The sequence below is a fragment of the Thamnophis elegans genome, chromosome 10 (genome assembly GCF_009769535.1).
Source record: "Thamnophis elegans isolate rThaEle1 chromosome 10, rThaEle1.pri, whole genome shotgun sequence".
In the NCBI taxonomy this organism is placed as follows: Eukaryota; Metazoa; Chordata; class Lepidosauria; order Squamata; family Colubridae; genus Thamnophis; species Thamnophis elegans.
Genome location: NC_045550.1, coordinates 67,408,261 through 67,435,298, shown reverse-complemented (window position 1 = coordinate 67,435,298; position 27,038 = coordinate 67,408,261). Strand labels below are relative to the sequence as shown.

The following is a 27,038-nucleotide window of genomic DNA, read 5'->3' as shown; positions in this document are numbered from 1 at the left end:
CAGAATAGATGTGCCCATACGGGAAGCTGTGTAAAATTCTATTATATGGTTATGTTGTTTGTGTTTTTATCCGTTTTGTATTTGTTTTTGCATTTGTTTTCTTGGTTATTTTACCTTTTCTTTCCTTTGTTCTTTCTTTTTTTACTTGTGCTTTTTAAACTTGAAAAGGTTGAATGAAAACTTTAAAAAAAAAACCTCACTTGCTCCCTAGCCATAAAGTGACCTCTTCTGCAGACAGGGCCTAGCTACAGTCAAGTGCAGGTCCAAGGGGGGAGGTGGGTGGGTTTAAATATGGCTCCAATGAGTAGGGAAGAGGTAAGGGAAGGAAGAGGGGGACGGAGAGGAGGAAGGAAGGAAGTAGAGAAGGAAGGGAGGGAGAAAAGAAAGAGAAAAATAAGGTGGTGTCACAGCAGGTGCGAAGGATGGTAAAGAAAGCATTTCAAACTATACCTTATAACCTTTCAAATGGAATAATTATAATATAAGAATGGCAAAGAAAAACAATAATTATGTGAATGTACACCTATAACTGTATGTAAGAGAATAAATGACAGTAAAAATATAAAGCATAATATAGGTAAATAATATTTGGTCATAAGTAGCTAAGTATAAATAAATAAAGAATTGTACATAAAAATGTATAACGAACAAGGAGATTATGAACGCAAGATAGAAATGTATAGAAGGGAAAACACTAACTGCAAAGAAACCGATTCAGAACTGCTGTATGATATACAATGGAACTTATTGTTCCTATGTTGTTTTTAAGTTATGTGTTTGTTTCTGTTGATGTGCTTATGTGTTTAAAATAAAAATTTATTAAAATTAAATATGGCTCCAACTAATACATTTAGAAGAGGGGGGGTGCACTTGGAATCCTGCATCCAGTTTTGGGCGCCACGATGTAAAAAAAGATGTGGAGACTCTGGAAAGAGTGCGGAGAAGAGCAACAAAGAGAATTAGGGGACTGGAAGCTGAAATATATGAAGAACAGTTGTTGAAATTGTGTATGTCTCGTTCAGGGTTCAGCAACCTTAAACACTCAAAGAGCCACAAAGGTCCTAACTGGAAGCCCCTAGTTCAATTCTCGGAGCCGACCAGAACTGGGTGGAGAGTGGCCAGGCCAGTGGTGAAATCTATTTTTTTTTTTTTTGGCTATCGGTTCTGTGGGCGTGGCTTGGTGGGCGTGGCTTGGTGGGGGAGTTATGTGACTGGGTGGGCGTGGCTATGTAGTCATGTAACTGGGGGTCAAAAGACAGAAACTCACTTTAACAATGTCCTGCTAGAACTGGGGGGAGTTGGACTAGATGACCTCCAGATCCCTTCCAGCCCTGGAGTCTCCTCTGAGGCTGCGTCTAATGCCAGGTTTGTAGTCTTTCCTTCCTCTCATTTTTCCGTCCTTCCTTCCTTCCTTCCTTCCTTCCTTCCTTCCTTCCTTCCTTCCCTCCCTCCCTCCCTCCCTCCCTCCCTCCCTCCCTCTTTCACAGCAAACCCCCCCCCCTATTTTTGGCCAAAAAAAAGACCCCCCCCAGCGTTTCCAGAGAACCTGAAGTAAAAAAAAATGCTTAAAAAGTAAAAAAAAAAAAGTTCCGAAGATCAGCTGTGCAACATGTGTAACACGGAACTTTTTTTTTTTTTTTTTTTAGTATTTTTTACTACCAGTTTTGAGAATTAGTAGCAATTTTTACTACCGGTTCGGGTGAACCAGCCTGAACGGGTAGCATTTCACCCCTGGGTCAGGCCGCTATCTTTCAGACACCGCAATACTTGGCAAGAATGCAGGAATGAACTAATTGTCTCCTGCAAACTCCACTCCCCTGTTGCTCCTCTTTTATTCCCCCTGGGAGGGGCCATTCACCATCCTCCTGTGGCCTTACTCCCAAGTCGACCCCTGTTCCTTAGCTGTTCCCTTTGTCTGGCAGCTCTGCGCATGCGCACACTGGGAACAGGCTCCAGCTGTTCTTCTGCCCCACTGAAGGCAGCTGATAACTGGCATACGGCCCTGGCCCCCTCTCTGCCTCCGACACAGAGCCCTCATCAGAGCCTTCCTCATCATCTTCCTCCCCAACCTCCTCACTGTCCGAATCTGCTGCCAGTTCCACTGGCCGGCCACCACATTGTAGCAATAGCAGTTAGACTTATATACCGCTTCATAGGGCTTTGAGCCCGCTCTAAGCGGTTTACAGAGTCAGCATATCGCCCCCACAGTCTGGGTCCTCATTTCACCCACCTCGGAAGGATGGAAGGCCGAGTCAACCTTGAGCCGGTGAGATTAGAACCGCTGAACTGCAGCTAACAGTCAGCTGAAGTGGCTTGCAGTACTGCACTCTAACCACTGCTTGGAGTTATGCGCCTGCAGCTTCCTTATTCAAAGGTGGGAACTTCTGAACACAAGAGAGCAACCCTGGCTATATTATTTATATATTAGCACTGAGGGGAGGAAGTTCATCATGTGTTGTGTCTGGGAAAGCAATCAAAATTGTCTTGGGTGGCCTCCTACGAGAAGTTGGTACGAGCAGGAGGAGGAAGACGTCTGGCTGGGGAGTCTGGGAGCTTAAGTCCACACACCTATAGAGTAGATGTGATACCTGGCTCAATAGTAGTAAGTGAGAGGGATTTAGGCATCCTGGTGGATCACTGTTTAAGTATCAGCCAGCCGCGGGCAGAAGCTGCCAAAAAAGCCAACACAGTTCTAGGATGCATCAACAGAGGGATGGAATCAAGATCACATGAAGGGTTGATACCACTTTATAAGGCCTTGGAAAGGCCACACTTGGAATATTTGCATCCAGTTTTGGTCGCCACGATGTAGAAAAGATGCGGAGACTCTCAAAAGAGTGCAGAGAAGAGCAACAAAGAGGATTAGGGGACTGGAGGCTAAAAAATATGAGGAACAATTGCAGGAATTGGGTATGTCTAGTTTAATGAAAAGAAGGACCAGGGGAGACATGATAGCAGTCTTCCAATATCTCAGGGGTTGCCACAAAGAAGAGGGAGTCAAGCTATTCTCCAAGGCACCTGAGGGTAGAACAAGAAGCAATGGGGGGAAACTAATCAAGCAGAGAAGCAACTTAGAACTGAGGAGGAATTTCCTGACAGTGAGAACGATTAATCAGTGGAACAGAAGTTGCCTCCAGAAGTTGTGAATGCCCCAACACTGGAAGTCTTTAAGAAGATGTTGGAGAGCCATTTGTCTGAAACGGTATAGGGTTTCCTGCCTAGGCAGGAGGTTGGACTAGAAGACCTCCAAGGTCCCTTCCAACTCTGCTATTCTATTCTATTCACCTTAAAATTCTCAAGGTTGAGAAACACTTATCTACAGGTAGCCTTCAACCTGCAACAGTTCATTGAGTGGCCATTCAATGGTGCAACGGGCCTGAAAAAAGTGACTGAGGACGGATTTTTGCATGGCCGTTACAGTATCCCCAGGGTCACGTGTTCAAAATTAAGACGACGGCTGACTCCTATTTATGACGGTTGCATCGTCCCGGGGTAACGCGATCCCCTTTTACCACCTTCCGACAAGCAGAGTCAATAGGGAAGCCAGATTCAATTGACAAGTAACTTAACAACTGAAGCAGTAGGGTGGGATTCAATTTTTTTTACTACCGGTTCTGTGGGCGTGGCTTGGTGGGCGTGGCAGGGGAAGGCTACTGCAAAATCCCCATTCCCTCCCCTCCCCACTAACCTGCTTTCCAGCTCCGTTCTCCTGTTCTGGGCAACAGAAGAAGATCAGCTGGGAGGCAGGAGGGGCGTGGCCAGCCTATTTGCTGGTTCTCCAAACTACTCAAAATTTCCACTATCAGTTCTCCAGAACCGGCTGAATGCCACCTCTGAACTTCAGTGATTCACACTTAACAGCAAGAAAGGTCGTAAAACGAGGCTAAAGTCACTTAACAGTTGTCTGACTTAGCAACCGTTGTTTGGGGCTGAGTTGTGGCCGTAAGTCAAGGACTACTTCAGAGCCTCCACGGTGGCCCTTTCCTGCATCCAGAGCAAGAGACGCAGGAACCCACAAGGTTGGTAAGCATGGAGGGGGGGGGGGTGAGGTCTAAACGACAAGGCCCATCACAAGATGTGCAGAAGGGACGGCCTGGCATCGCCAGCCAAATGCCAAGCAAACCGCCTGATCAAACAAGCTGATCTGCCCCCAGGAGGGTTCGGGCTCTGCCAGGCAGCGCAGGGAAACAGCAGCTGGCTAATAAGACTCTTCCATTAAACCCCTTAACTAGAGCTTTTAAATGTCGGTTTTATGACACCCAAATTAAAAGGCTGGGGCTGGGCAACGGGCCCAGTTTGCAGGAGCCGGGCATGGTTCCCGGGGAAAGGCAGAGGGCGGGCATCACACCAGCTGGAAGGGCGAGCCGTCGGCTCAAAGGGTGGATGCGGATACAGAAGAATCCCCGGCAAAGGAAGCAGATGCAAATTTGGAATGCTGTTAATTCTTTCGGAGGAAAATTAATCTCCAATAAGGATGACCACCTGCTCCGGGATTGGCAACGGAGCAACGGGAGGGGCAGGGGGGGGCAAGAAGATGGAGACGGCCGATCCGCCTCCTAATAAAAACGAAATTTAATGGAGAGAAAAGTAAGGCTGGATGTTTATGCAAGAAAAAAACAAGGGAACAGGTATAGAATGGGGGGGTTGAAGGTTCCCCTCGCATGTATGTGCCAGTCGTTCCCAACTCTAGGGGGCGGTGCTCAGCTCCGTTTCAAAGCCAAAGAGCCAGCACTGTCCGAAGACGTCTCCGTGGTCACGTGGCCGGCATGACTCAACGCCGAAGACGCACGGAACGCTGTTCCCTTCCCACCAAAGGTGGTGCCTATTTTTCTACTTGCATTTTTACGTGCTTTGAAACTGCTAGGTTGGCAGAAGCTGGGACAAGTCACGGGAGCTCCCTCCGTTATGCAGCACTAGGGATTCGAACTGTCGAACTGCCGACCTTTCTGATTGACAAGCGCAGCGTCTTAGCCACCGCGTCCCTAGAATGGGTGATACGTGGCTCAACAGCCTGTAGAGATTCTCCGTCATCCAGGTGCTGGTGGTCCCAAAGGTGATTTTTTTTCAGGAGGCAACTGGGATTCCATGTTTTTTTTCCATTTGAAGACATTTTGCTCCTCCTCATCCATGAAGCTTCTCCAGCTCTTCCTCACTATCTGGTCAGAGCTGAAGAAGCTTCTTGGATGAAAAGTGAAACCTCTTCAAAAGAAAAAAAAACAAAAACAAGGAAGCCCAGGTGCCTCCTGAAAAAAGCACCTGTGGGAGAACCAGAACCTGGATGACGGAGAATCTCTACAGACCTTTAGCTATAGAATTTGGGATGAAGACCTTGGGAATGGCGTGGAATGGATTTCCAGAGGGAATAAATTGCCAGCTACAGGAACCTGCGCTGAGGTGGCGCAGTGGTTAGGGTGCGGGCCACTTCAGCTGACTGCTATCTGCAGTTCGGCTGTTCAAATCTCACCAGCTCAAAGGTTGACTCAGCCTTCCATCCTTCCGAGGTGGGTGAAATGAGGACCCGGATTGTTGTTGGGGGACGATATGCTGACTCTGTAAACCGACCCTCTAAAACAGCCCCCCCCCCCCCCCCCAACTTGGCAACTTTTAAGACGTGTGGACTTCAACTCCCGGAATTCTCCAGCCAGAAGAGTTCTGCTCTAAAAGGAGGCACAGGATCAGCTGTCTGCAAGGAATATAAATCCTGGAACTGGTTCTAAACGGCACTGTAGATTTGTGGAACCTCTTTCATAGAAGAGCTTAGAACTGGCAGGAACCCAACCCCGGACCTTCCCCTGCATGTGCCCCCCCCCCCCCCCCGTGCATGCACACATGATTGCTTTCGCGTCCCCAACCTCCTGCACCAACCTGGAAGCCAAAATGGGGCGTGGGGGAGTCACGTGATCCCCCCCAAATGCAATGCAAATGCCCCCCCCCCTCATGCGAGAGACCCAGAGACCAATTGGCTGGTGGGAGGCACCTAAGCATGGATGGTGGAGCTGGGCTGGGGCGACGTGCCCACAGAGAGGCCTGTGCCATGCGTGCCATAGGCTGTCCGTCACGGTCTTCGACCATAAATTGGACCTCCCTTTCGTAAATAACCAACGTTCTCAATTCATGGTGGTGCCCAAGCTTAACGTTTCTGCTCCAGATTCCCGAGGAAAGTCTGTTCCTGTGGCGCCTGAGACCCCCGCAGAGGGTCCCCCGTTGGGATGTTCCTTACCTGATGGAAGATCAAAGCTTGGCTGATGTAGCCCCAGCTGCTGCTGGGGGACAGGTAATGGAGGGCCACCAGCAGGATGACCATGAAGACCACGCTGGCCGAAGCGTAGATTGGGCTGATGAGGAACACCATCACGACACAGCCGGCAATGCCCAGCACGCAGGTGTGCCACGTGAAATACTTGAAGGTGGGCCTGAGGAAGGAGAACAGGGAACAGGAGTTAGGACACCTGGGATCCCTTCTTGGTGGTGGTGGGGAGGGGGGAGATGCTCTGCTTTGAAGTGTAATGGCCAGGTCTTGATCTACAGCTCCCGAAGCCCCGGAGGAGCGGATGGGAGTTGTAAAGGCTCCCCCACGCACATCTGTGCTAGTCCTTCCCGAACTCTAGGGGGCGGTGCTCATCTCCGTTTCAAAGCCCAAGAGCCAGCGCTGTCCGAAGACGTCTCCGTGGTCATGTGGCCGGCATGACTCAACGCCGAAGGCCCACGGAACGCTGTTCCCTTCCCACCAAAGGTGGTCCCTACTTTTCCACTTGCATTTTTTACGTGCTTTCGAATTGCTAGGTTGGCAGAAGCTACGGGACAAGTCACGGGAGCTCCCTCCGTTACGCGGTGCTCTGGATTTGAACCACCGACCTTTCTGATCAACAAGCTCGGCATCTTAGCCACTGAGCCACCACCCTGTCCCCGCTATAGGAGTTGTGTTTCCACGTAAAAGTGGCATTCATCTGTCCGCTGAATGGATCCCTTCGAACATCGAATAATAGGGCTGGAAGGGACCTTGGCGGCCTTCTAGTCCAGCCCCCCTGCTCAAGCAGGAGACCCTGTACTGTTTTAGACCAATGGTTGCCCAGTCTTTTTGTTAAAAACCTCCCGTGATGGGGAACGCACAACTTCAAGTGGAAAGTTGTTCCACTGGTTAATTGTTCTCACTGTCGGGGACTTTCTCCTTCGGTCTAGGTTGCTTCTCTCCTCGATGGATTTCCATCCGTTGCTTCTTGTCCTGCCCTCAGGGGCTTTGAAGCAGGGGTCTCCAACCTTGGCAACTTTAAGCCTTGGCGGACTTCAACTCCCAGAATTCCCCAGCCAGCTGGCTGGGGAATTCTGGGAGTTGAAGTCCGCCAAGGCTTAAAGTTGCCAAGGTTGGAGACCCCTGCTTTGGAGAATAGGCTGACCCTTTTAGTCTCTGGGACGACCCCTGAAGTATTGGAAGACTGCTACAATTAGCCCTCGACTTACAACCCCAACAGAGTCCAAAATTGCCATCGCTCAACCCAGACCGTTGTTAAGTGAGTTTTGCCCCGTTTTACGACCTTTCTTGCCGCACCCCAAGTCATCGTTAAGTTGAGGACCACCTGCAGAATCGCACAGGCTTAGAACTTTGCAATTTTTATGAAAACATGGGACTCTCCACGTACCCCCCCCCCCACTCCCCCATTGCGGATGCTCCCACCAGACGGATCATTCAAACACCCAAAAATGTGTTTGGGCTGGAATTCCTAGGGAGGTTAAAGGAAATAGGAGTCTTTATTTAGGCTTCAGCCTGCCGGGTCCCCGAAGACTTGCAGTTGGTTAATAATCTTTCAAGACAATGAATACATAATACATAACTTTTCCCCCCCAGTGGAACGATTAAGGGGGTGTGCAGCGCACTCATCTCTAACCACAAAGTACTTGTGTTGAAAAGGGATTCTGGAATAGCTGTCAAGCTACTTCTGCGCATCTAAAATGAATGAACGGCCGGAGAGAGGGAGAGAGAGAGAGAGAGAGAGAAAAAAAATTCCTTTGCATACAAATGTTTTATCCCGGAATTTCCTTTCCCTTGCCAAATCCATATCGCTCCGGAGTGCCCGACCATTTACACTGGAGAAGATAGAAAAAGTTCACCGACAGTTCACTTATGATCAGGTTGAGTATGCGGTGGTAGGAAACGGGGAGAGATTTCGTCTTAAAGTGAGCCAGCTTGGTTGGGTGGTTAAGGCACCGGGCGAGAAAGTGGGAGACTAGGGAGTTCTAGTCCTGCCTTAGGCATGAAAGCCAATTGGGTACTTTGGGCCAGTCACCAGGAGATTGGGAGTTCTAGTCCTGCCTTAGGTATGAAAGCCTCATGGATGACTTTGGGCCAGTCAGCAGGAGACGGGAAGTTCTAGTGCCATCTTAGGCATGAAAGCCAACTGGATATTTTGGGCCATTCACCAGGAGATTGGGAGTTCTAGTCCTGGCTTAGGTATGAAAGCCTCATGGGTGACTTTGGGCCAGTCACCAGGAGACAGGAAGTTCTAGTCCTGCTTTAGGCATGAAAGCCAGCAGGGTGACTTTGGGTCAATCACCAGGAGATCGGAAGTTCTAGTCCTGCTTTAGGCATGAAAGCCAGCAGGGTGACTTTGGGCCAATCACCAGGACACGGGAAGTTCTAGTGCCACCTTAGGCATGAAAGCCAACTGGATACTTTGGGCCAATCACCAGGAGATGGGGAGTTCTAGTCCTGCCTTAGGTATGAAAGCCTCATGGATGACTTTGGGCCAATCACCAGGAGATTGGGAGTTCTAGTCCTGCCTTAGGTATGAAAGCCTCATGGATGACTTTGGGCCAGTCAGCAGGAGACGGGAAGTTCTAGTGCCATCTTAGGCATGAAAGCCAACTGGATATTTTGGGCCATTCACCAGGAGATTGGGAGTTCTAGTCCTGGCTTAGGTATGAAAGCCTCATGGGTGACTTTGGGCCAGTCACCAGGAGACAGGAAGTTCTAGTGCCACCTTAGGCATGAAAGCCAACTGGATATTTTGGGCCAATCACCAGGAGATGGGGAGTTCTAGTCCTGGGAGTTCCCAGATGTGCCATCACTACATCTCTAATGAAGTGGAACTTTGAGGAAACCCAAGCCTTGGAGTTTTATTTCTTTGGGGGGGGTGGGTGTTTTTTGGAACCCTGCAAGGGATTCACTTAACAACTGTGGCATAAAACGAGGAATAAAATGAGAAAACATACAGGTGAACCCTGGATCTAGGTGAGACAGATCAGCCTAGAAATACAGGTTAATATCTCCTTTCTTTCATCCCCCCCTCCACCCCCCACAAGTTGCTTATGTGTCTAACAACTGGAACACAAGCCTCAATTATTTTTCTGTAATAAAGGGAGCTGGGTATTCCTCGGGAGGAAGGTTGGCATCACTGGCACTGCCCAGATCAGGCACAGAAAGTATTTGAGTGTTTTTAATTCCAATTCTGGTTTTTAATTTCCGATTGCAGGGAGGGGTGGGTTCGGGGGGGGGGGGAGAAACTAGTGGGAAAGGCCATCAATCCTGCTCCGAGGGGGCAGCTTATTGTCAGGCAGAGAGGACTCCGCGGCCTTTCGGCAACTTAATTAAATTATTCTCATCTAACCCGCTGTCTTATCTCAATTGCAAAGGAAGATTTAAAAACGAAAGCCGAGCTCTTCGGGCCTCGCATTGCTCTGCCCTCCCCCCACTTTGCTAGGGTCTCTCGAGCGGAGGGAGGGCACCAAGCAGCGGGGAGGGAGGGCACCTTGGGCTTCTACAGCCCCCTGCCCACCCCAATTTGGAGGGGAGAAGAGACATGTCATTAACGCAAATGGTGGTTAACAGGTAGCTCTCAACTTATGACCACAGTTTACGTTGCGAAGTGAAAAAAATTGTTAAGTGGATTTGTCGCAGGTTTGCTTCGCACACCGTGTGACTAACTTAACAATTGCAGCTTTAACAACGGGGCCAAGAAAGGTGGTAACGCTGGTTTCTAGTTCATTTCTAAAGGTAAAGGTTTCCCTCGCACATCTGTGCTAGTCGTTCCCGACTCTAGGGGGCGGTGCTCATCTCCGTTTCAAGGCCAAAGAGCCAGCCCTGTCCGAAGACTTCTCCGTGGTCATGTGGCTGGCATGACTCAATGCCTAAGGCGCATGGAACGCTGTTCCCTTCCCACCAACGGTGGTACCTATTTTTCTACTTGCATTTTTTACGTGCTTTCGAAATGCTAGGTTGGCAGAAGCTGGGACAAGTCATGGGAGCTCCCTCCGTTACACAGCGCTCGGGATTTGAACCATCAACCTTTCTGATCGACAAGCTCAGCATCTTAGCCACTGAGCCACCACCCTGTCCCCACGATAGGAGTTGTATTTCCACGTAAAAGTGGCATTCATCTGTCTGAAGATGTCTCCGTGGTCATGTGGCCGGCATGACTCAATGCCGAAGGCACATGGAACGCTGCTACCTTCCCACCAAAGGTGATATCTATTCTTCTACTTGCATTTTTTACGTGCTTTCGAAATGCTAGGTTGGCAGAAGCTGGGACAAAGTCACCGGAGCTCCCTCCGTTATGCGGCACTAGGGATTCGAACCACCAAACTGCCGACCTTTTTGATTGACAAGCTCAGCAACTTAGCAACTGAACCTTAGTTCATTTCTAGTCCTCCCGAATCCACTGCTTGACTGTCTCTTCCAGGATTTTCCCAGGTATTGATGTCAAGCTGGCAAGCAGGTGCCAGCTGCTAAAAACTACATCCCCCCACCAAAAAAACTCTCACAGCTCAGGGAGAATATGGAGCTGGAGGCAGAATTCACTTTTTTTTCCCCTTAAAAAAACAAAAACAAAAAAGGAGATATTGTCTAGGTAGCTGCAAAATCTGTCGGGGCAGGTGTGAAACGCTTGCACACTTGTCAAAACGACGATTTCCCAGATGGACCAAGAGACGCCGAGAATTTGCACGCCTAACGACACGCCCACGACGGGCAAAACGACAAGAAGATGACAAGACAGCTAACATGCTCACAAATGTCTGGCGCAGAATTGTGCCGATCCACACGCTATGCGGAAGGCAACCAAATTCCCACTCTTTTTGCTGGAAGAGGATTTAGATTTTCCTAGGTCTGAAACTCAATTTTTTCCCCCCATTAAGAAAGTTAAGAAATTTCTCCCCCACAACTAGCACGGAGCCACCCATCCTTAAAACTGGAATCGAAACGACAGGGTTGTCCTTGATTTACGACCACAATTCAGCCCAAAATTGACGTTGCTAAGCGAGACATTTGTTAAGGGGAGTTTTACCCTATATTACCACCTTCTTTGCCGCCGTTGTTAAGTGAATCGCTGCAGTCGTTAAATACGTGACATGGTGGTGAAGTGGATCTGGCTTCACCAGTGACTTTGCTTGCCAGGAGGTCACAAAAGGGGAGCACGTGACCACCACCACCGTCATAAATATGAGTCAGTTCCCAAGGGTCTGAATTTTGATCACATGACCACGGGGAACGCTGCAATATTCGTTAAGTGTGAAAAATGGTCGTAACTCACTTTTTTCCAGTGCCGTCGTAACTTTGAACGGTCACTAAACACACCGTTGTAGGTCGAGGACTACCTTTGTAATGCAAATGCAATGAGCCTGTTCTGACCGAGGCTTCCCAAGAGCCTGAAACAAATTCCTGGTCCAGACAAAAACCCCTTTTATTAATTGACTGTGAATTCTGCTCCTTCACATCCAGCAAAGTCTTTCAAGGGAGGATTTACGGTCACAGACCTTATCTGGCTTGGAGAGCTGCCAGGCCGAGATCTGCAGAACTTGGCAAGGAGCCTCGGAGAGTCACGAACCAATTAAGCAAACTAATTGTCTCCTGCAAACTCCACTCCCCTTTCGCTCCTCTTTTATTTCCTCTGGGAGGGGCCATTCATTGTCCCCCTGTGGCCTTCCTCCCAAGTCGACCCCTGTTCTTTAGCTGTTCCCTTCGTCTGGCCACTCTGCGCATGTGCACACTGGGAACAGGCTCCAGCTGTTCTTCTGCCTCACTGATGTCTGACTCCGAAGGCAGCTGATAACTGGCATACAGCCCTGGCCCCCTCTCTGCCTCCGACAATAAGCCTTCATCAGAGCCTTCCCCAATCTCCAGGACTGGCCCATCTTCCTCCCCAACCTCCTCACTGTCCGAATCTGATGCCACCTTCACTGACCGCTGGGCACAAGAGAGCCCTCCCTTTTGCTGAAACAGGATTTAGATTTCCTAGGCATGAAATTTAATTTTTCCCTGTTAAGAATCTACCCATTCTTAAAACTGGATTTAAACTATTAATGCTAGTGAGCCCCGCCAAGTGGTATTTTCGCCCCTTTTCCTTCCTTGCTTGTCCCCTCATTTCAAGCACCAAAGTACATTTCTTAGCAATCTTTTTCTCCCTGACAGCCCCACAAGGCTGAAAAACTGGCTAATTATCAATTAGCAGCTACTTAGAAATCAGCACATTGAGAATTTCCTTCAGAAATGCAGAGAGGAAGTGGAGATTACAGGCACTCGAGAGCTATTTTTCCTCGCCAGTGAGAATATTTTCACATCCCCCTGAAAAAGGGATGTCTCGCGAATGCAGATTTGCCTCTCCGCCAATGGCCAGACGCATTTTAGCTTTGCGGAAAAGAACAATCTGACTGCCACTTGCAATTTTCTTGCTGTTGAGAGTCTTGCTCAGCTAACGTTGCAGTCCCAGTCTGCATTAACAGAGGGGTAGAATCAAGATCCCGTGAAGGGTTAATACCACTTTATGATGCCTTGGTAAGGCCGCACTTGGAATACGGCATTCAGTTTTGGTCTCCACGATGTAGAAAAGATGTGGAGACTCTAGAAAGAGTGCAGAGAAGAGCAAGAAAGAGGATTAGGGGACTGGAGACTAAAAAATACGAAGAACAGTTGCAGGAACTGGGTATGTCTAGTTTAATGAAAAGAAGGACTAGGGGAGACATGATAGCAGTCTTTCAATATCTCAGGAGTTGCCACAAAGAAGAGGGAGTCAAACTATTCTCCAAGGCACCTGAGGACAGAACAAGAAGCAATGGGTGGAAACTAATCAAGGAGAGAAGCAACCTAGAACTGAGGAGAAATTTCCTGAGAGTTAGAACAATTAATCAGTGGAACAGAAGTTGCCTCCAGAAGTTGTGAATGCCCCAACACTGGAAGTCTTTAAGAAGATGTTGGATAGCCATTTGTCTGAAATGGTGTAGGGTTTCCTGCCTAGGCAGGGGATTGGACCAGAGGTGGTTTGCTCCCGGTTCAGCCCAGATCGGGCGAACTGGTAGTGGCGACGGCAGGAGGCTCCGCCTACCCGCCCAAACACCTCTGCGCATGCACCGAAGTGTTGTGCGTGGGCATGGGCATGCGCACGAGCGAACCAGTAGTAAAAAAAATGGAAACCTACCACTGGGTTGGAGTAGAATACCTCCAAGTTCCTTTCCAACTCTGTTATTATATTATATTATATCTCATAAATATGAACCAGTTGCCAATCATCCAAATTTTGATCATACGACCATGGGATTGCTGCAATGGTCGTTAAGTGTGAAAAAAAGGTGATAAGCCCATTTTTTCAGGGCCGTCGTAACTTTGAACGGTCAATAAATGAACTGCTGTGAGTCGAGGACTACCTACCGTATTTTCCAGAGTATAAGACGCACCTTTTTCCCTCAAAAAAAGAGGGTGAGAATCTGGGTGCGTCTTATACACTGAATACAGCATTATTTTGCCTCCGAAAATCCCACCCCCTTTGCAAAAATGGCCATGCATAGCCTTTAGGAGGCTTCCAGAGTGCTCCTTGGGGTTGGGGAGGGCAGAAATGAACAAAAAACAGGCCAATATTTGCCCCCCCCCCCAGCCACGAGGAATACTCTACAAGCCTCCTAAAGGCTATGCATGCCCGTTTTTGCGAAAAATGGGCCATTTTTGGTAAGTCTGCAGAGTGCAAAAAAAAATTTTTTTTTAATTTGCTTCTTCAAAATCTTGGTGCATCTTATACTCCAGAAAATATGGTATATAGGTCAGTTTTAGGGGGAAAAATACATGGTCATGTAGCTGCTGTCCAGGGTGCTGAAAAACATCTCTCCGAGCTTGTGCTGACCTCAAAGTTTGGACTCTGAATGAGATGGTGGGATGACAACCTCATTGTGTTGCATCCTGGCCACAAGCCACAATCCCAATTTGCAAAGAGAGAACATTATTTAAACTGCACAGCCATTAAAGTTGAGCAATGTCGGGAGAGCCGAAGCTGGACGATGACGGATGGGGCATTGACTAAAAAGAAATGGGCTTTTCTGCGCTGCAGACCTCATAGCAAAGGATTCGTAGGCAGGTGGCAGAGCACCGTTGTGCTGATTCCCCTGGACCGATTCAGGGTTGGACTTGATGGCCTCTTGGGGTGTGTGTGTCACATTTTAAGGTTGCTGAGGCTGAATGTGCATACAACACACACACAGGTTTCACACCTTGAACTCCTTCCTGTGGGCCAGGGCTCTCCAAACTTGGCAACTTTTAAGACTTGTAGACTTAAAACTCCCAGAATTCCCCAGCCAGCAAGTCCACATGTCTTAAAGTTGCTACGGTAAGTTTGGAGACTCTTGCGGTAGAGCAATAGTAACAGGGCAGTCATCTATATCAGCCACTGATTTATAGGATCATGAAAGGGTGTTGACTCATGACCGTCGTTCTAAAAAACGCCTGTCTTCGTAAGTGGCCCATCATTTCATTCTGACAAGCAAGAGAGTTTGAATAATTCACAGGTTACCTTCGCCCTCATCTTGTTTCCTCCTTTGTCTGCCTGCATCTATCTATCTATCTATCTATCTATCTATCTATCTATCTATCTATCTATCTATCTATCTATCTATCTATCTATCTCTGTCTGTCTCTGTCTGTCTGTCTGCCTACCTCTCTTCCTGCTTGCCTGCCTATCTCTCTCTCTCTGCCTGCCTGCCTCTCTGTCTGTCTGTATTTATCTGTCTGTATCTGTCTATCTGTCTCTCTGCCTGCCTATCTCTCTCTCTCTCTCTCTCTCTCTCTCTCTCTGTATCTGTCTGTCTCTCTCTCTCTGCCTGCCTACCTCTCTGTCTGTCTGTCTGTATCTGTCTGTCTGTCTCTCTGCCTGCCTATCTCTCTCTCTCTCTCTCTGTATCTGTCTCTCTCTCTCTCTCTCTCTGCCTGCCTGCCTCTCTGTCTGTCTGTATTTATCTGTCTGTCTGTATCTGTCTGTCTGTCTCTCTGCCTGCCTATCTCTCTCTCTCTCTCTGTATCTGTCTGTCTGTCTCTCTCTCTGCCTGCCTACCTCTCTCTCTGTCTGTCTGTCTATCTATCTATCTATCTATCTATCTATCTATCTATCTATCTATCTATCTATCTATCTAATCATCTATCTACCTACCTACCTACCTACCTACCTACCTACCTACCTACCTACCTACCTACCTACCTACCTATCATCTATCTTTCTGCCTGCCTGCCTGCCCTTCTGCCCGCCTGCCCACCTATCTATCTATCTATCTATCTATCTATCTATCTATCTATCTATCTATCTATCTATCTATCTATCTATCTATCTATCTATCTATCTATCTATCATCTATCTATCTTCTATCATCTATCTATCTATCTATCTATCTATCTATCTATCTATCTATCTATCTATCTATCTATCTATCTATCTATCTATCTATCTATCTATCTATCTATCTATCTATCTATCTATCTATCTATCTATCTATCTATATCTACCTATCATCTATCCTTCTGCCTGCCTACCTACCCTTCTGTCTGCCTGCCTGCCTGCCTGCCCATCTACCTACCTATCTATCATCTATCTTTCTGCCTGCCTGCCTATCTATCTCGTTAAATTATGACCTTCTACTGGTGCTCCAATCATTTCTATATACAAGGATCTAACAGATAAATGTTACGTCCCTCGTTTTTTAAGGAATGCTAATCCCACCAAATATCTTCCCCAAGTTATACAACTGTGCAAAGCTTTAAATTAGAAATGTTGTTTTATTGTAGTATTATTTTTCTCCCCCATGCTTCAATAACAAATCGTTGGGTTAAACGCTGTCCTTTTTAACTGCATTTTTTAAAAAAAATTGTAAAGGCTAGTCAAGGACGGTAATAAAGAGATTTGACGTGCAATTCTAAAGGCCAGAGCGATTACCCACATCCACGGTTGAACGGCTTAGTTTACACTGATATGTAATCATCAGAATCTGGGCACATTTTTCAAACAAAGAAAAGAGGTTTCCAGTCCTCATGGCTATAATATCACCTGCCTAGAAATCTCAAGTTGGAGGTTTGCCTCTAATGGAGACTCTCTCGTCCTTATGCCGGCACGGAGGTTAAAACCAACGGAGGAAACCATGCAGAAAATGTGATACCCAGGTAGTTTTCCCAACTTATGACCACAATTGAGTTCAACATTCCCATTATTAAGCAAGTCCCGTTGTTAAGGGAGCTTTGCCCCATTTTACAACCTTTCCTGCCATAGTTGTTGAGTGAATCCCTGCAGCTGATCAGTGGGTAATCCTGTTGTTAAGTGAACCTGGCTTCCTCATTGGCTCTGCTGCTCAGAAGGTCACAAAAGGGGATTCCCATGATCCGGGGACCCTGCAACCGTCATAAATACGAGTCAGTTGCCAAACATCTGAATTTTGATCACATGGCCACCAGGATGTAAGTATGAACAACAATCACAAGTCACTGTTTTCAGGGCCATTTGAACTCCGAACCGTCATTAAACGAATGGTTGTGTTTTGGCCCAGCAGGAGCCGTTGGAGCTGCAAACAGACTCCGCCAGCGAGGGGGCCTTATGAGTCAGCTCTGGAAAAGGTGGAGGACCCTGGACAGGGCAGGGCACAGAGAGGCTGGTTGGCCACCAGGAGGTGCCTGACGCATGGAGCAGTGGTGAAAGCCGAAGGGAGTGTGCTCCTGACATCATGCCTTGGAGTAGTGACGAGGAGACAAGTGAGGTGGTCCGGGCAGATCGACGGAGAGAACAGCTACGCAGTTACAAAAGATAATTGGACCCAGGTGGTTGTAATTAGGCTCCTCTCAAGATTGTATTTAAGGAGGCACTCGGGGAGGAGTCTGATTTGCAGGATTCAACTTCATTCTTAACGCTGGAGAAGCTGTTATCTGTCTCTGTCGAAGTCTGAGTTGCTGCCAAGGTTCTTATCTGTTTGTTGTGCTTGGGCTTTCAGTCACCGAGGTTTATGTTTCCTGCTAATAAAGTGCTGTGAAATTCCAGTTAAGCTTGTCTCGGAATTCGTTACTGGATGGAGGAGGGAGTCAAAACAGGTTGTTAAGGCTTTTCGTTTCATGGAGTCACGCTTGCCTTAGTGAGAAAGTAAAGTTTTGCTTTTAAAGGTAGCCCTTGACTTACAGCCGTTCATTTAGTGACCATTTGAGGTTACAACGGTGGCACAGAAACCAGTGATGGCCATTTTTCACATTTAACAACGGTTGCAGCATCCCCATGGCTCTGTGATTTACATTTGGATGCTCGACAAACGACTCCTGTTTATGACGGTCGCTGTGTCCTGGTCAGTGGTGCAATTCAGACGGTTCTCTCCGGTAGTGGTAGTGGTGGGAGACTCTGCCCACCCCCCCTGGATGTCATCATGCCCCACTTTTGACGCTCTGCGCACGCACAGAAGGTCTCGTTCGCGAACCGGTAGCGAAGGTAAGTTGATTTATACAATAATACCATCGCAGAGTTGGAAGGGACCTTAGAGGTCCTCTAGTCCAACCACCTTGCCTAGGCGTTTTGCGAATCCCTTTTGCGACCTTCTGACAAGCGAAGTTAAAGGGGGAGCCAGATTTGCTTTACAACCGTGTTACTCATTTAATAAGTGCTGCGATTCACTTAATTGATGCGGCAAGGAAAGTCGTAAAATGGGGCAAAACTCACTTAAGACATTTCTCACTCAGTGACAAAATTTTTGGGGCCCCATTGTGGCTACCGTAAGTAGAGGACTACCTGTACATCCAAGCACAGATACCCGCTGCTTTGATTACCCTGCCACAAATTCGCTAGTGTTGTGGCCTGCCAGTGGAGCTGGCGGCAGATCCGGACAGTGAGGAGGTTGGGGAGGAAGATGGGCCAGTCCTGGAGTCTGGGGAAGGCTCTGAGGAGGTCTCTGTTTCGGAGGCAGAGAGGGGGCCAGAGCCATCCGACAGTTATCATCTGCCTTTGGAGTCAGACATCAGTGAGGCAGAAGAACAGCTGGAGCCTGTTCCCAGTGGGCACATGCGCAGAGTGGCCAGACGAAGGGAAGAGCTAAAGAACAGGGGTCAACTTGGGAGTAAGGACACAGGTGGAGGATGAATGGCCCCTCCCAGAGGACATAAAAGAGGAGCGAAAGGGGAGTGGAGTTTGCAGGAGACAATTAGTTCGCTTCATTGGTTCGTGACTCTCCGAGGCTCCTTGCCAAGTTCTGCAGAGATCGGCCTGGCAGCTCTCCAAGCCAGATAAGGTCTGTGACCATAAATCCTCCCTCGAAAGACTTTGCTGGATGTGAGTGAGCGGAATTCACAGCCAATTAATAAAAGGGGTTTTTGTCGGGACCAGGAGTTTGCTTCAGGCTCTCGGGAAGCCTTGGTCAGAACAGCTAGTGTGGCTACCGCACAACTGCATCACACATCAGTGCCCAGCCCACGTTCAATCTGCCACATAGCTTTGCACCCGTGCGAAGCCAGAATAAAGACAGCGGAGGGGACGCTGGTCACCCAGCTAGCTTTGAGATACTCGGCCCATCCACGGTAGCCTCCTCCTGCAGTGGAGTTGGGCGCCGTTTATCACGGCCCTTCGTTGTGATTTACACAGCGTGCCTACAATATAATCACAACTCGGCAACAATGTACCGAACAGATTTACTTCTCCTGAGCAAATACATCTCGGAGTAATTCATTACCCAACGGGGTGCCAGCTCGCAACTCATCCTCGGCTCTCTAACCAATAGGCGGGGACTTGACAACTCATCTGCCCAAGGGGACGGGCCCTCGGGAGGGTTCCCGGCAGCGCCCGGCCAATGGGAGGGGAGAACCTCGCTCTTCATCAATCTGCCGTCCAATCCGGTGTCTTTGCTTGAGACCCCCCCCCCTTCCCGTCCCGAGCCTGCAATTCACAGCTAAGTGATGGGTTGGGAGTTTATACAACCTGAGATTTACGGCTTCTAAACAACTTCTTATCAGAGGTATTTCAGCTCATTGAAAAATAGAGCTACCGGCTGTAAACATTTCATTACCCACATTGTGGCCGGTGTACAAGTAAGCCAAAGGGATCATAAATCAACGCCAAACAATATCTCCGCCGAGGACAGGGAGCTTCTGCAAAGGTTGCCCCCCCCCCCCCCGCAGGAGACCTGATCCCAGGGCTCTTTTGCCTTGTTTCCCCTTCATTGCCTTCTCCATTCCTTAAGCTCTGTAATGGGATGCGGGGATGACCTTGGGAGAAAGAAGGGATTCAGCCAAGGGAATTGTCTGATAAGAGGCAACGTAGCCCTCAGCTGGACAGCGGGTGGGGCAAGAGGCTCCAAAGAGGCCCTAATTTGGGTTGCAAAGGGAATGGGTAGTAGAATAATGGATTAACAGAGTTGGAAGGGACCTTGGAGGTCTTCTACTCCAACCCCCTGCTCATGAAGGAAAACCCACAGAATTCACAGGAAATGAATAAAAAGGGGTTTTTGTCGGGAGAAGGAGTTTGTTTCATGCTCTTGGGAAGCCTCGGTCAGAACAGAACAAGTGCCTTGCTTAGCCATGGAAATTTGGGCCTTCGTTGTGGTCCTACGTGGAGGACTTCCTGTCAATAACTGAACCGCCCAAGTGGAAAGGAAGAGAAGTGACCCACAGGTCGTCCTTGCAATGGGTCTCGCTTCTAAGGAGGTGCCCCATGGAACGGGGAGGGTGTCCAGGGTGCAGGCTCCCATCAGATTTTCCTATCCTTGTCTTGCTCAAGGAAATGCTTGACGCTACCACTTATGGGTTATTATGTGGGAGAGTGTTTTGTTCCTATTGGGGGTGGGTGGGGCGTAGCCGCGGAGCACCAGGCTCTGTCGCTCTGTGTGAAGGGCTGTCAGACCCCCCCTCCCCTTCCCCACTGCGTTCCTCAACAGAAAAAAAAAACTACCCACCAGTTCCAGAGAGAGAGAGAGAGAGGACTCCATAATAGAACTTAATCATAACAGCTATTAGCTGGGCCCTACAATTACTATCTCAAGCAGCAAAATTTCCTCCCCCCCTCCGCTTCCAAACTCTGCTGCTCGGCGCTAATGCATCCAGCTGGGATAATGGCTCCAAGCTTCCTTGGCAACAGGAGTGGGGGTGTCCCCCCCCAGTCTCCCCCTCCCCCCCCATCAAATCCACTCCCGGGAGGAGGATTACGGACACAACACCGACTCCCTCTTGAGCCTATTTTCTACACCTCTCCTGCAGCCAACGTTAAAGATGTCACATGCCAGGAACACGCCTCCCCCCCAAGATATTACCAACCAGCACCCGTGCAGCACCCCACACCTTCCTTAAATTGGGAGATTGCATTTCAAATCCCAAGCATTAAAACCGAAGCAGTAAGATTCTCTTTGGCCCTGATGGCTTCCCTGGGTGCAGCAGCTAAAGCCCGAATTTCATGCATATAAAGCGGTGGGTTTCCGGGTCTAAATAGGTTTGGGGGCAGCTGAGGGGCCCTTACCTACCGTATTTTTCAGAGTATAAGACGCATCTAAATATAGAAGAGAAAAAAAAAGTTTTTGGCCTCAGCAGGCCGCATTTTCAGCCCATTTTTGGAGCCTTTTTTTGGCCCATTTTTGAGGCTTTTCTCGGCCCATTTTCAAGGATTTTTTTCGGCCCATTTCCGATGCTTTTTTCGGCCCGTTTTCAGCCCATTTCCGATGCTTTTTTCGGCCCGTTATGAGGCTTTTTTCAGCCCATTTTCAAGAGGTTTTTTGGGCCATTTCCGATGCTTTTCTCAGCCCATTTTCGAAGCTTTTCTCGGCCCATTTTCAAGGATTTTTTCGGCCCATTTTCGAAGATTTTTTCAGCCCATTTTTGAGGTTTTTCTCGGCCCATTTTCAAGGATTTTTTCGGCCCATTTCTGATGCTGTTTTTGGCCCATTATGAGGCTTTTCTTGGCCTATTTTTGATGGTTTTTCAGCCCATTTTCGAGGCTTTTCTCGGCCCATTTTCAAGGATTTTTTTCGGCCCATTTTTGAAGATTTTTTCAGCCCATTTTCAAGGCTTTTCTCGGCCCATTTTCAAGGATTTTTTTGGCCCATTTCTGATGCTATTTCCGGCCCATTATGAGGCTTTCCTTGGCCCATTTTTGATGCTTTTTTCAGCCCATTTTCGAGGATTTTTTCAGCCCGTTTTCTTGGCCCATCAGTTCTAGTATCCCCTTAGGCATTAAAATCCAGCTGGGTGACTTTGGGCCAATCACTAGGAGACTGAGATTTCTAGTCCCATCTTAGGCATTAAAAGCCAGCTGGGTCACCTTGGCCAGTCCCCCCCCCCCCTTTCAGCTCAACCGGCCTCACAGGGCTGTTGATACGGGGAAAAGAGGAAGAGGAAGGTGTGTTAGATATCTTTACCGCCTCGAACTATTTGTAAAAAAAAACAATAAAGATGGGATGCAAGCCAATAAATATATAAATAACCTCCCCCACCGTCATTCTCTCCTATACGGCCGCTCCGACTCCATTCAGAAGGAGCTGGTGATATTTTAAGGTGCCTCTCGCGACTCTTGACGTGTGGGGGGGGGGGGAACCAGGGGGCAGGCGCACCGTAGGGACTCCCAATTCCCCCACCAGACAATTCCCATCTGCAAGGACCAGCGGAGGAGAGACAAGGGGCTGTGAAGCTCCCTCTAGTAACCCCTGCAAGATGTGGTAATGGTGGGCACCCGGCCAAGTGGCCAAGCCCGGAAAGAGACTTGCCAAGATCGGATCCTATGACGTTAGCGTGCTTAGCTCAGCTCCCGACACTCGTGTATGTGTGTGTGTAGCTGCGCAAGGCATCCTTTGTACACAGAAAAAGCTCCTCACTTTTTCAGCCACCCAGGGAGGGATGAGAGAGGGAAGTCTGCAAAGGTTTTTCCCTAATGCGATTCTTCGGCGTAATTCTCCCTCGGGTACACACACACACACACACACACACAGACACACACAAAGACAGACACGCCTGGAGAAATGCAAAGCCGGTCTCTTCACACCGATAAAATTGCATTTTGCTGACGCTTGTGTGCAAAGCACAGGTCCCGAGCGTCTCCCGAGCGTCGCTTCTGACTTCCTTGTTAGTGGTTCTTTTGCATTCATGCCACAGAGAGAGAAATAAGAGAAGGGAAGGGATGCGTTTCTGTTGTATCCGTTGTTTTTCCAACTGGGCAATTGGAAGAGGGGTGGACTTCAAACTCCCAGAATTCCCCCATCCAGCTATGCTGGATCTCTCACTCGAAAGCAACAGCTAGGACCATGATGGCTAAGCACGTGTACCCATAATGCAATGTGCCTGCGACCACCCCGCCTGCACGTCCCACCCACCCCCCTGCACATGCACACACTCCCCCCACCCCACCCCGCACTCCGTTTTGGGCCTAGCAGGCCTCCCTGCACCCTGCTGGGACCAAAAACGGATCATGGGGGCACATGCCCCATTGCTTCCCCCCACCCCCGCGTGCACATTCTTGCATGCGCCCCGCCCAGGGGTGGGTTCCTGCTGGTTTGCTTTGTGTGCAGTTGCCTTGAAATGTTCTGCACATGCACAGAACATTAAAAAAGGACAAAAAAAACATGCTGGCAACACCAATGGAGACCAGGGAATCAATTCGGAGGCTGGCCAGCCTGGGTCGCTGCAGGTTCTGTGACCCAGGCAGGGGTGGGTTCCTGCCAGTTCTAAGCTCTTCTATAGAAGAGGTTCCCCAAATTTAACGTGCCGTTTAGAATCGGTTCCAGCTCCCTCCCCCCGCCCGTCTGCACATCATCAAGATGAAGAGCGAGAGGAGGAATTCTGGGAGTTGAAGTCCACAAGTCTTAAAGCTGTCAACTTTGAACACCCCTGGGTTTTTTTTTTTTTTCTAAAGGGTTAGGGGTGCAAGGGTCTTGTAACTTGACAGCTTTAAGACTTGCGTGCTTCAAATGCCAGAGTTCCACGAGGATGCGGTAACGGTAGTGTAAGTGTGAATAACGGTCGTAAGTCACTTTTTCCAGTGCTGTTGTAACTTTGAACGGTCACTAAATGAACTGTTGTAAGTCGAGGACTAGCTGGAACCCAGAGCTGGCTCATTCCCTCCCCCTTTTTTCCCCTTCTGTTTCTCTCTGCCAGCACAGGAGACTGATGAAGCAGGAGTCCCACACACTGTGATTTTCTCTAATTGTTGTTTTTGCAGAAAGGTAATTAAAATCTCTTTTCATTTCATATGTGCAGGAAAACCTGATGACAGGGAAACTGGAGGGAGGGTGGAATTATGGGGAGAGGAGCAGAAGGGGGGGGGGAGAAATGGCTTTGGAAAGTCTGGGAGGATCAACCTACGGGGTTGAGGGAAGGCATGGGGCCGCTTTAAAAAAACGGAGTTTCCAAGTAGGTGAGGAATAATATTCACTTCCCCCCAAAAGCCACAAATAAGAATGTGTTTATGGTTTGGGAAGGTGTACAGCAGTGGTGGGATTCAAACATTTTGAGAACCTCTTCTGTAGGTGTGGCCTGCTTTGTGGGAGTGGCTTGCTGGCCATGTGACTGGGTGGGTGGGAGTGGCTTGCCAGTCATGTGACTGGGTGGGTGTGGCCAACTTGTAAAATGTGGTGAAACTCACTTAACAACGCTCCTGCTTAGCAACCAAAGTGTTGGCTCAGAAACTCTGGCATTTGAAGCACGCAAGTCTTAAAGCTGTCAAGTTACAAGACCCTTGCACCACTAATCCTTTAGAAAAAAAACTCCAGGGGTGTTCAAAGTTGACAGCTTTAAGACTTGTGGACTTCAACTCCCAGAATTCCTCCTCCCTTCATGTTGGCTCAGGAATTCTGGCATTGAAGTGTGCAAGTCTTAAAGCTGTCGAGTTACAAGACCCTTGCACCCCTAACCCTTTAGGGGTGTTCAAATTTGACAGCTTTAAGACTTGTGGACTTCAACTCCCAGAATTCCTCCTCTCGCTCTTCATCTTGATGATATGCGGACGGGTGGGGGGAGGGAGCTGGAACCGGTTCTGAACGCCACTGTAGATTTGTGGAACCTCTTCTAGAGAAGACCGTAGAACTGGCAGGAACCCACCCTTGGTGTAGACGTAGTCCTCAACTTATAACAGTTTAGTGACCGTCAAATTTACGGCATTGAAAAAGGTGACTTGGGATCCGTTTTTCACACTTACGACCGTTGCGGCATCCCCGTGGTCATGTGATCAAAATTCAGACGGTTGGCAATTGGCTCAGATTTATGATGTCAGCCATCAGGTCTGATGAAAAAGCGGAGGAACAGCTGACATGTGCAGAAGGCAGAGGAGAGGAGAGCAGTGGAAATCTATGGGCCGGTCCTTGGGAAGGAAGAGCCACCGCTGCTAGCGAAGCCTCACCCTAGCTCTGGGGATAAAAGGCAGGGGACGGAGATGGATAGATGTAGGAGACAATGACTCATCTTCTGGCCAGCTACCGGTGCTCCTAATAAAGGAATCTTTTGAGTTAATTTCAGAGGGTTTGACGTGTTTGGGGAGCAGAACAAAACCTTCCTCAACCTGAAATCTACTCTGCTGGCTGGGGATTTCTGGGATTTGAAGTCCACACTCATCTTCAAAATTCTTAGATTGAAAAACACCGATCTGGCTGCCTTGCTCCTTTTTTTTAATTCTGCAACACTCCTTAATTTTATTCCTGATTGATTTTTGCTGGCTTCTTGTTGCATTTTCCTTTCTTTCATTTTTTTCACCTCCTGCTTTGCTCCGAGTTGGTTTTAAGGGGTATTTTTATTCCATGCCGCTATCTTAAGCTGATGTGGTTTGACTTCCGGAGCCAGAAATGCGGGGTGTAACTTCCTCAGAAGTCATAAATCAACGGACGGGCATGCTTTCCATGACCTCATTCGCCTTTTTCCACTTTAAAAAAAAAGGAGAAAAATCTGTATTCTGGCCCTGACGTTATGCCCTCCTTTGATCCAAATATTATAATCAATGCAGAGAGTTTGGAGAGAGAAAATACAATTTAACCCTTGCCTTTAAAAGCTCCTTGTCTGCTTTTATTCTGGAATGGAAGATTCCGCTTTAAAGAAAATGCTGATCCGATGTACATAAATACTGACCAGGCTGCGCGCAAATAAACCATCAGGGTTTGAATAATAAAACTTGAGGCTTGTGAATTTTCCTGGTGTTTTTGAGCCAAATTATTGCCTTTTAATTAACTTTTGATCGTCCTTGCTATATGTTTTTTCAACGATTTAACATTGCATTTTTGTGTTTGAATGATTTCTTTCTACGTAGCTCAGAGTCCCGTTCTTCTCCCCCCACACCCCCTCGTTAGAGTTACGGGTGGCTTCAAAATTCGACCAAATAAGATAGATAATAAATAATACTCGAGTTACGACCGGAACTGAGCTCCAAAATTTATGCTGCTAAATGAAACGTTTACGAAGTGGGGGTTCTGCCCCCATTTTTACGACCTTTCTTGCTGCAGTGGGTTATGACGGCAGTCGTTCAGCGGATCACACGGTTGTTAAGTGGATCCGGCTACCCCACTGACTTACTTTGTCAGAAAGACGCAAAAGGGGATCAAGGTGACAGCCGAAAACACTGCAGCCGTCATAAATACGAGTCAGTTGCCAAGCTTCTGAATTTTCATCATGTCCCCATGAAGATGCTGCAACGGTCGTAAGTGTGAAAAACGGTCATAAATCTCTTTTTTTTTTTCAGTTTTGTAAGTTGAGGACTTTCTGTGTTGGGCAAACACAGAAAATGTTTTTTTTTTGTTCCTCTCACACACCCAAGAAATCAAACCAAGATTGGTGGAAGATAGCTGAGGTGCTCAGAAGCAAGACTGAGGAGGAATAACAGAAGGGACCTTGGAGGTCTTCTAGTCCAACCCCCTGTCCAAGCAAGAGACTCATTTAGGCGGCTGTCCAGTTTCTTCTTAAAAACCTCCTGTGAAGGAGCTCCCACAACTTCTGGTGGCAGGCTGTTCCACTGGTTAAATGTCCTCACTGTCAGGAAGTTTCTCCTTAACGCCAGGTTGCGTCTCTCCTCGATGAGGTTCCATCCGTTGTTTCTTCTTCTGGTGCTTTGGAGAATAGCTGGAGCCCCTCTTCTTTGAGGCATCCTTTCAAATATTGGGCAGGATGTGGTGGCTCAGCAGTCAAGACGCTGAGCTTGTCGATCAGAAAGGTCGGCAGTTCGGTAGTTCGAATCCCGAGCGCCGCGTAACGGAGTGAGCTCCCGTTACTTGTCCCAGCTTCTGCCAACCTAGCAGTTTGAAAGCACGTAAAAAATGCCAATAGAAAAATAGGGACCACCTTTGGTGGGAAGGGAACAGTGCTCCATGCGCTTTTGGTGTTGAGTCATGCCAGCCACATGACCATGGAGACGTCTTCGGACAGCGCCGGCTCTTCGGCTTTGAAACAGAGATGACAATTGCCCCCTAGATTCGGGAACGACTGGCACATACGTGCGAGGGGAACCTTTACCTTCAGATATTAAAACCCTGCTGCCATGTCCCCCCTAGTCCTTCTTTTCTCTAGACTCACTCATACCCCAATTCCTGCAACCGTTCTTCGTATGTTTTAGTTTAAGTCAAAAGAGGGATTTATTCTTTTTGTTCCTCTCACTCTCCCAAGCAGCTGAAGTCAGGACACATTGCTGGCTGTCTTTGGCAATCAAACTAAAATTGGGTGAACACAGCTGAGAAGGATCTCACAAGGAGGAGGAGGAGGAGGAGGAAGAGGAGGAGGAGGAGGAGGAGGAAGAGGAGGAGGAGGAGGAGGAAGAGGAGGAGGAAGAGGAGGAGGAAGAGGAGGAGGAGGAGGAGGAAGAGGAGGAGGAAGAGGAGGAGGAGGAGGAGGAAGA

At 48.3% G+C, this 27,038-nt stretch overlaps 1 protein-coding gene across 1 annotated transcript in view; it reads right to left on the bottom strand.

Moving 5' to 3' along the window:
• Positions 1-6,130: 6,130 nt before the first annotated feature.
• Positions 6,131-27,038, bottom strand: part of LOC116513742 (solute carrier family 12 member 9-like) — a 97,879-nt gene continuing 76,971 nt past the window's right edge. The window contains exon 10 of the mRNA XM_032224924.1: positions 6,131-6,413. Within this exon, the coding sequence (XP_032080815.1) occupies positions 6,131-6,413 (283 nt within the window). The remainder of the gene's footprint in view (positions 6,414-27,038) is intronic.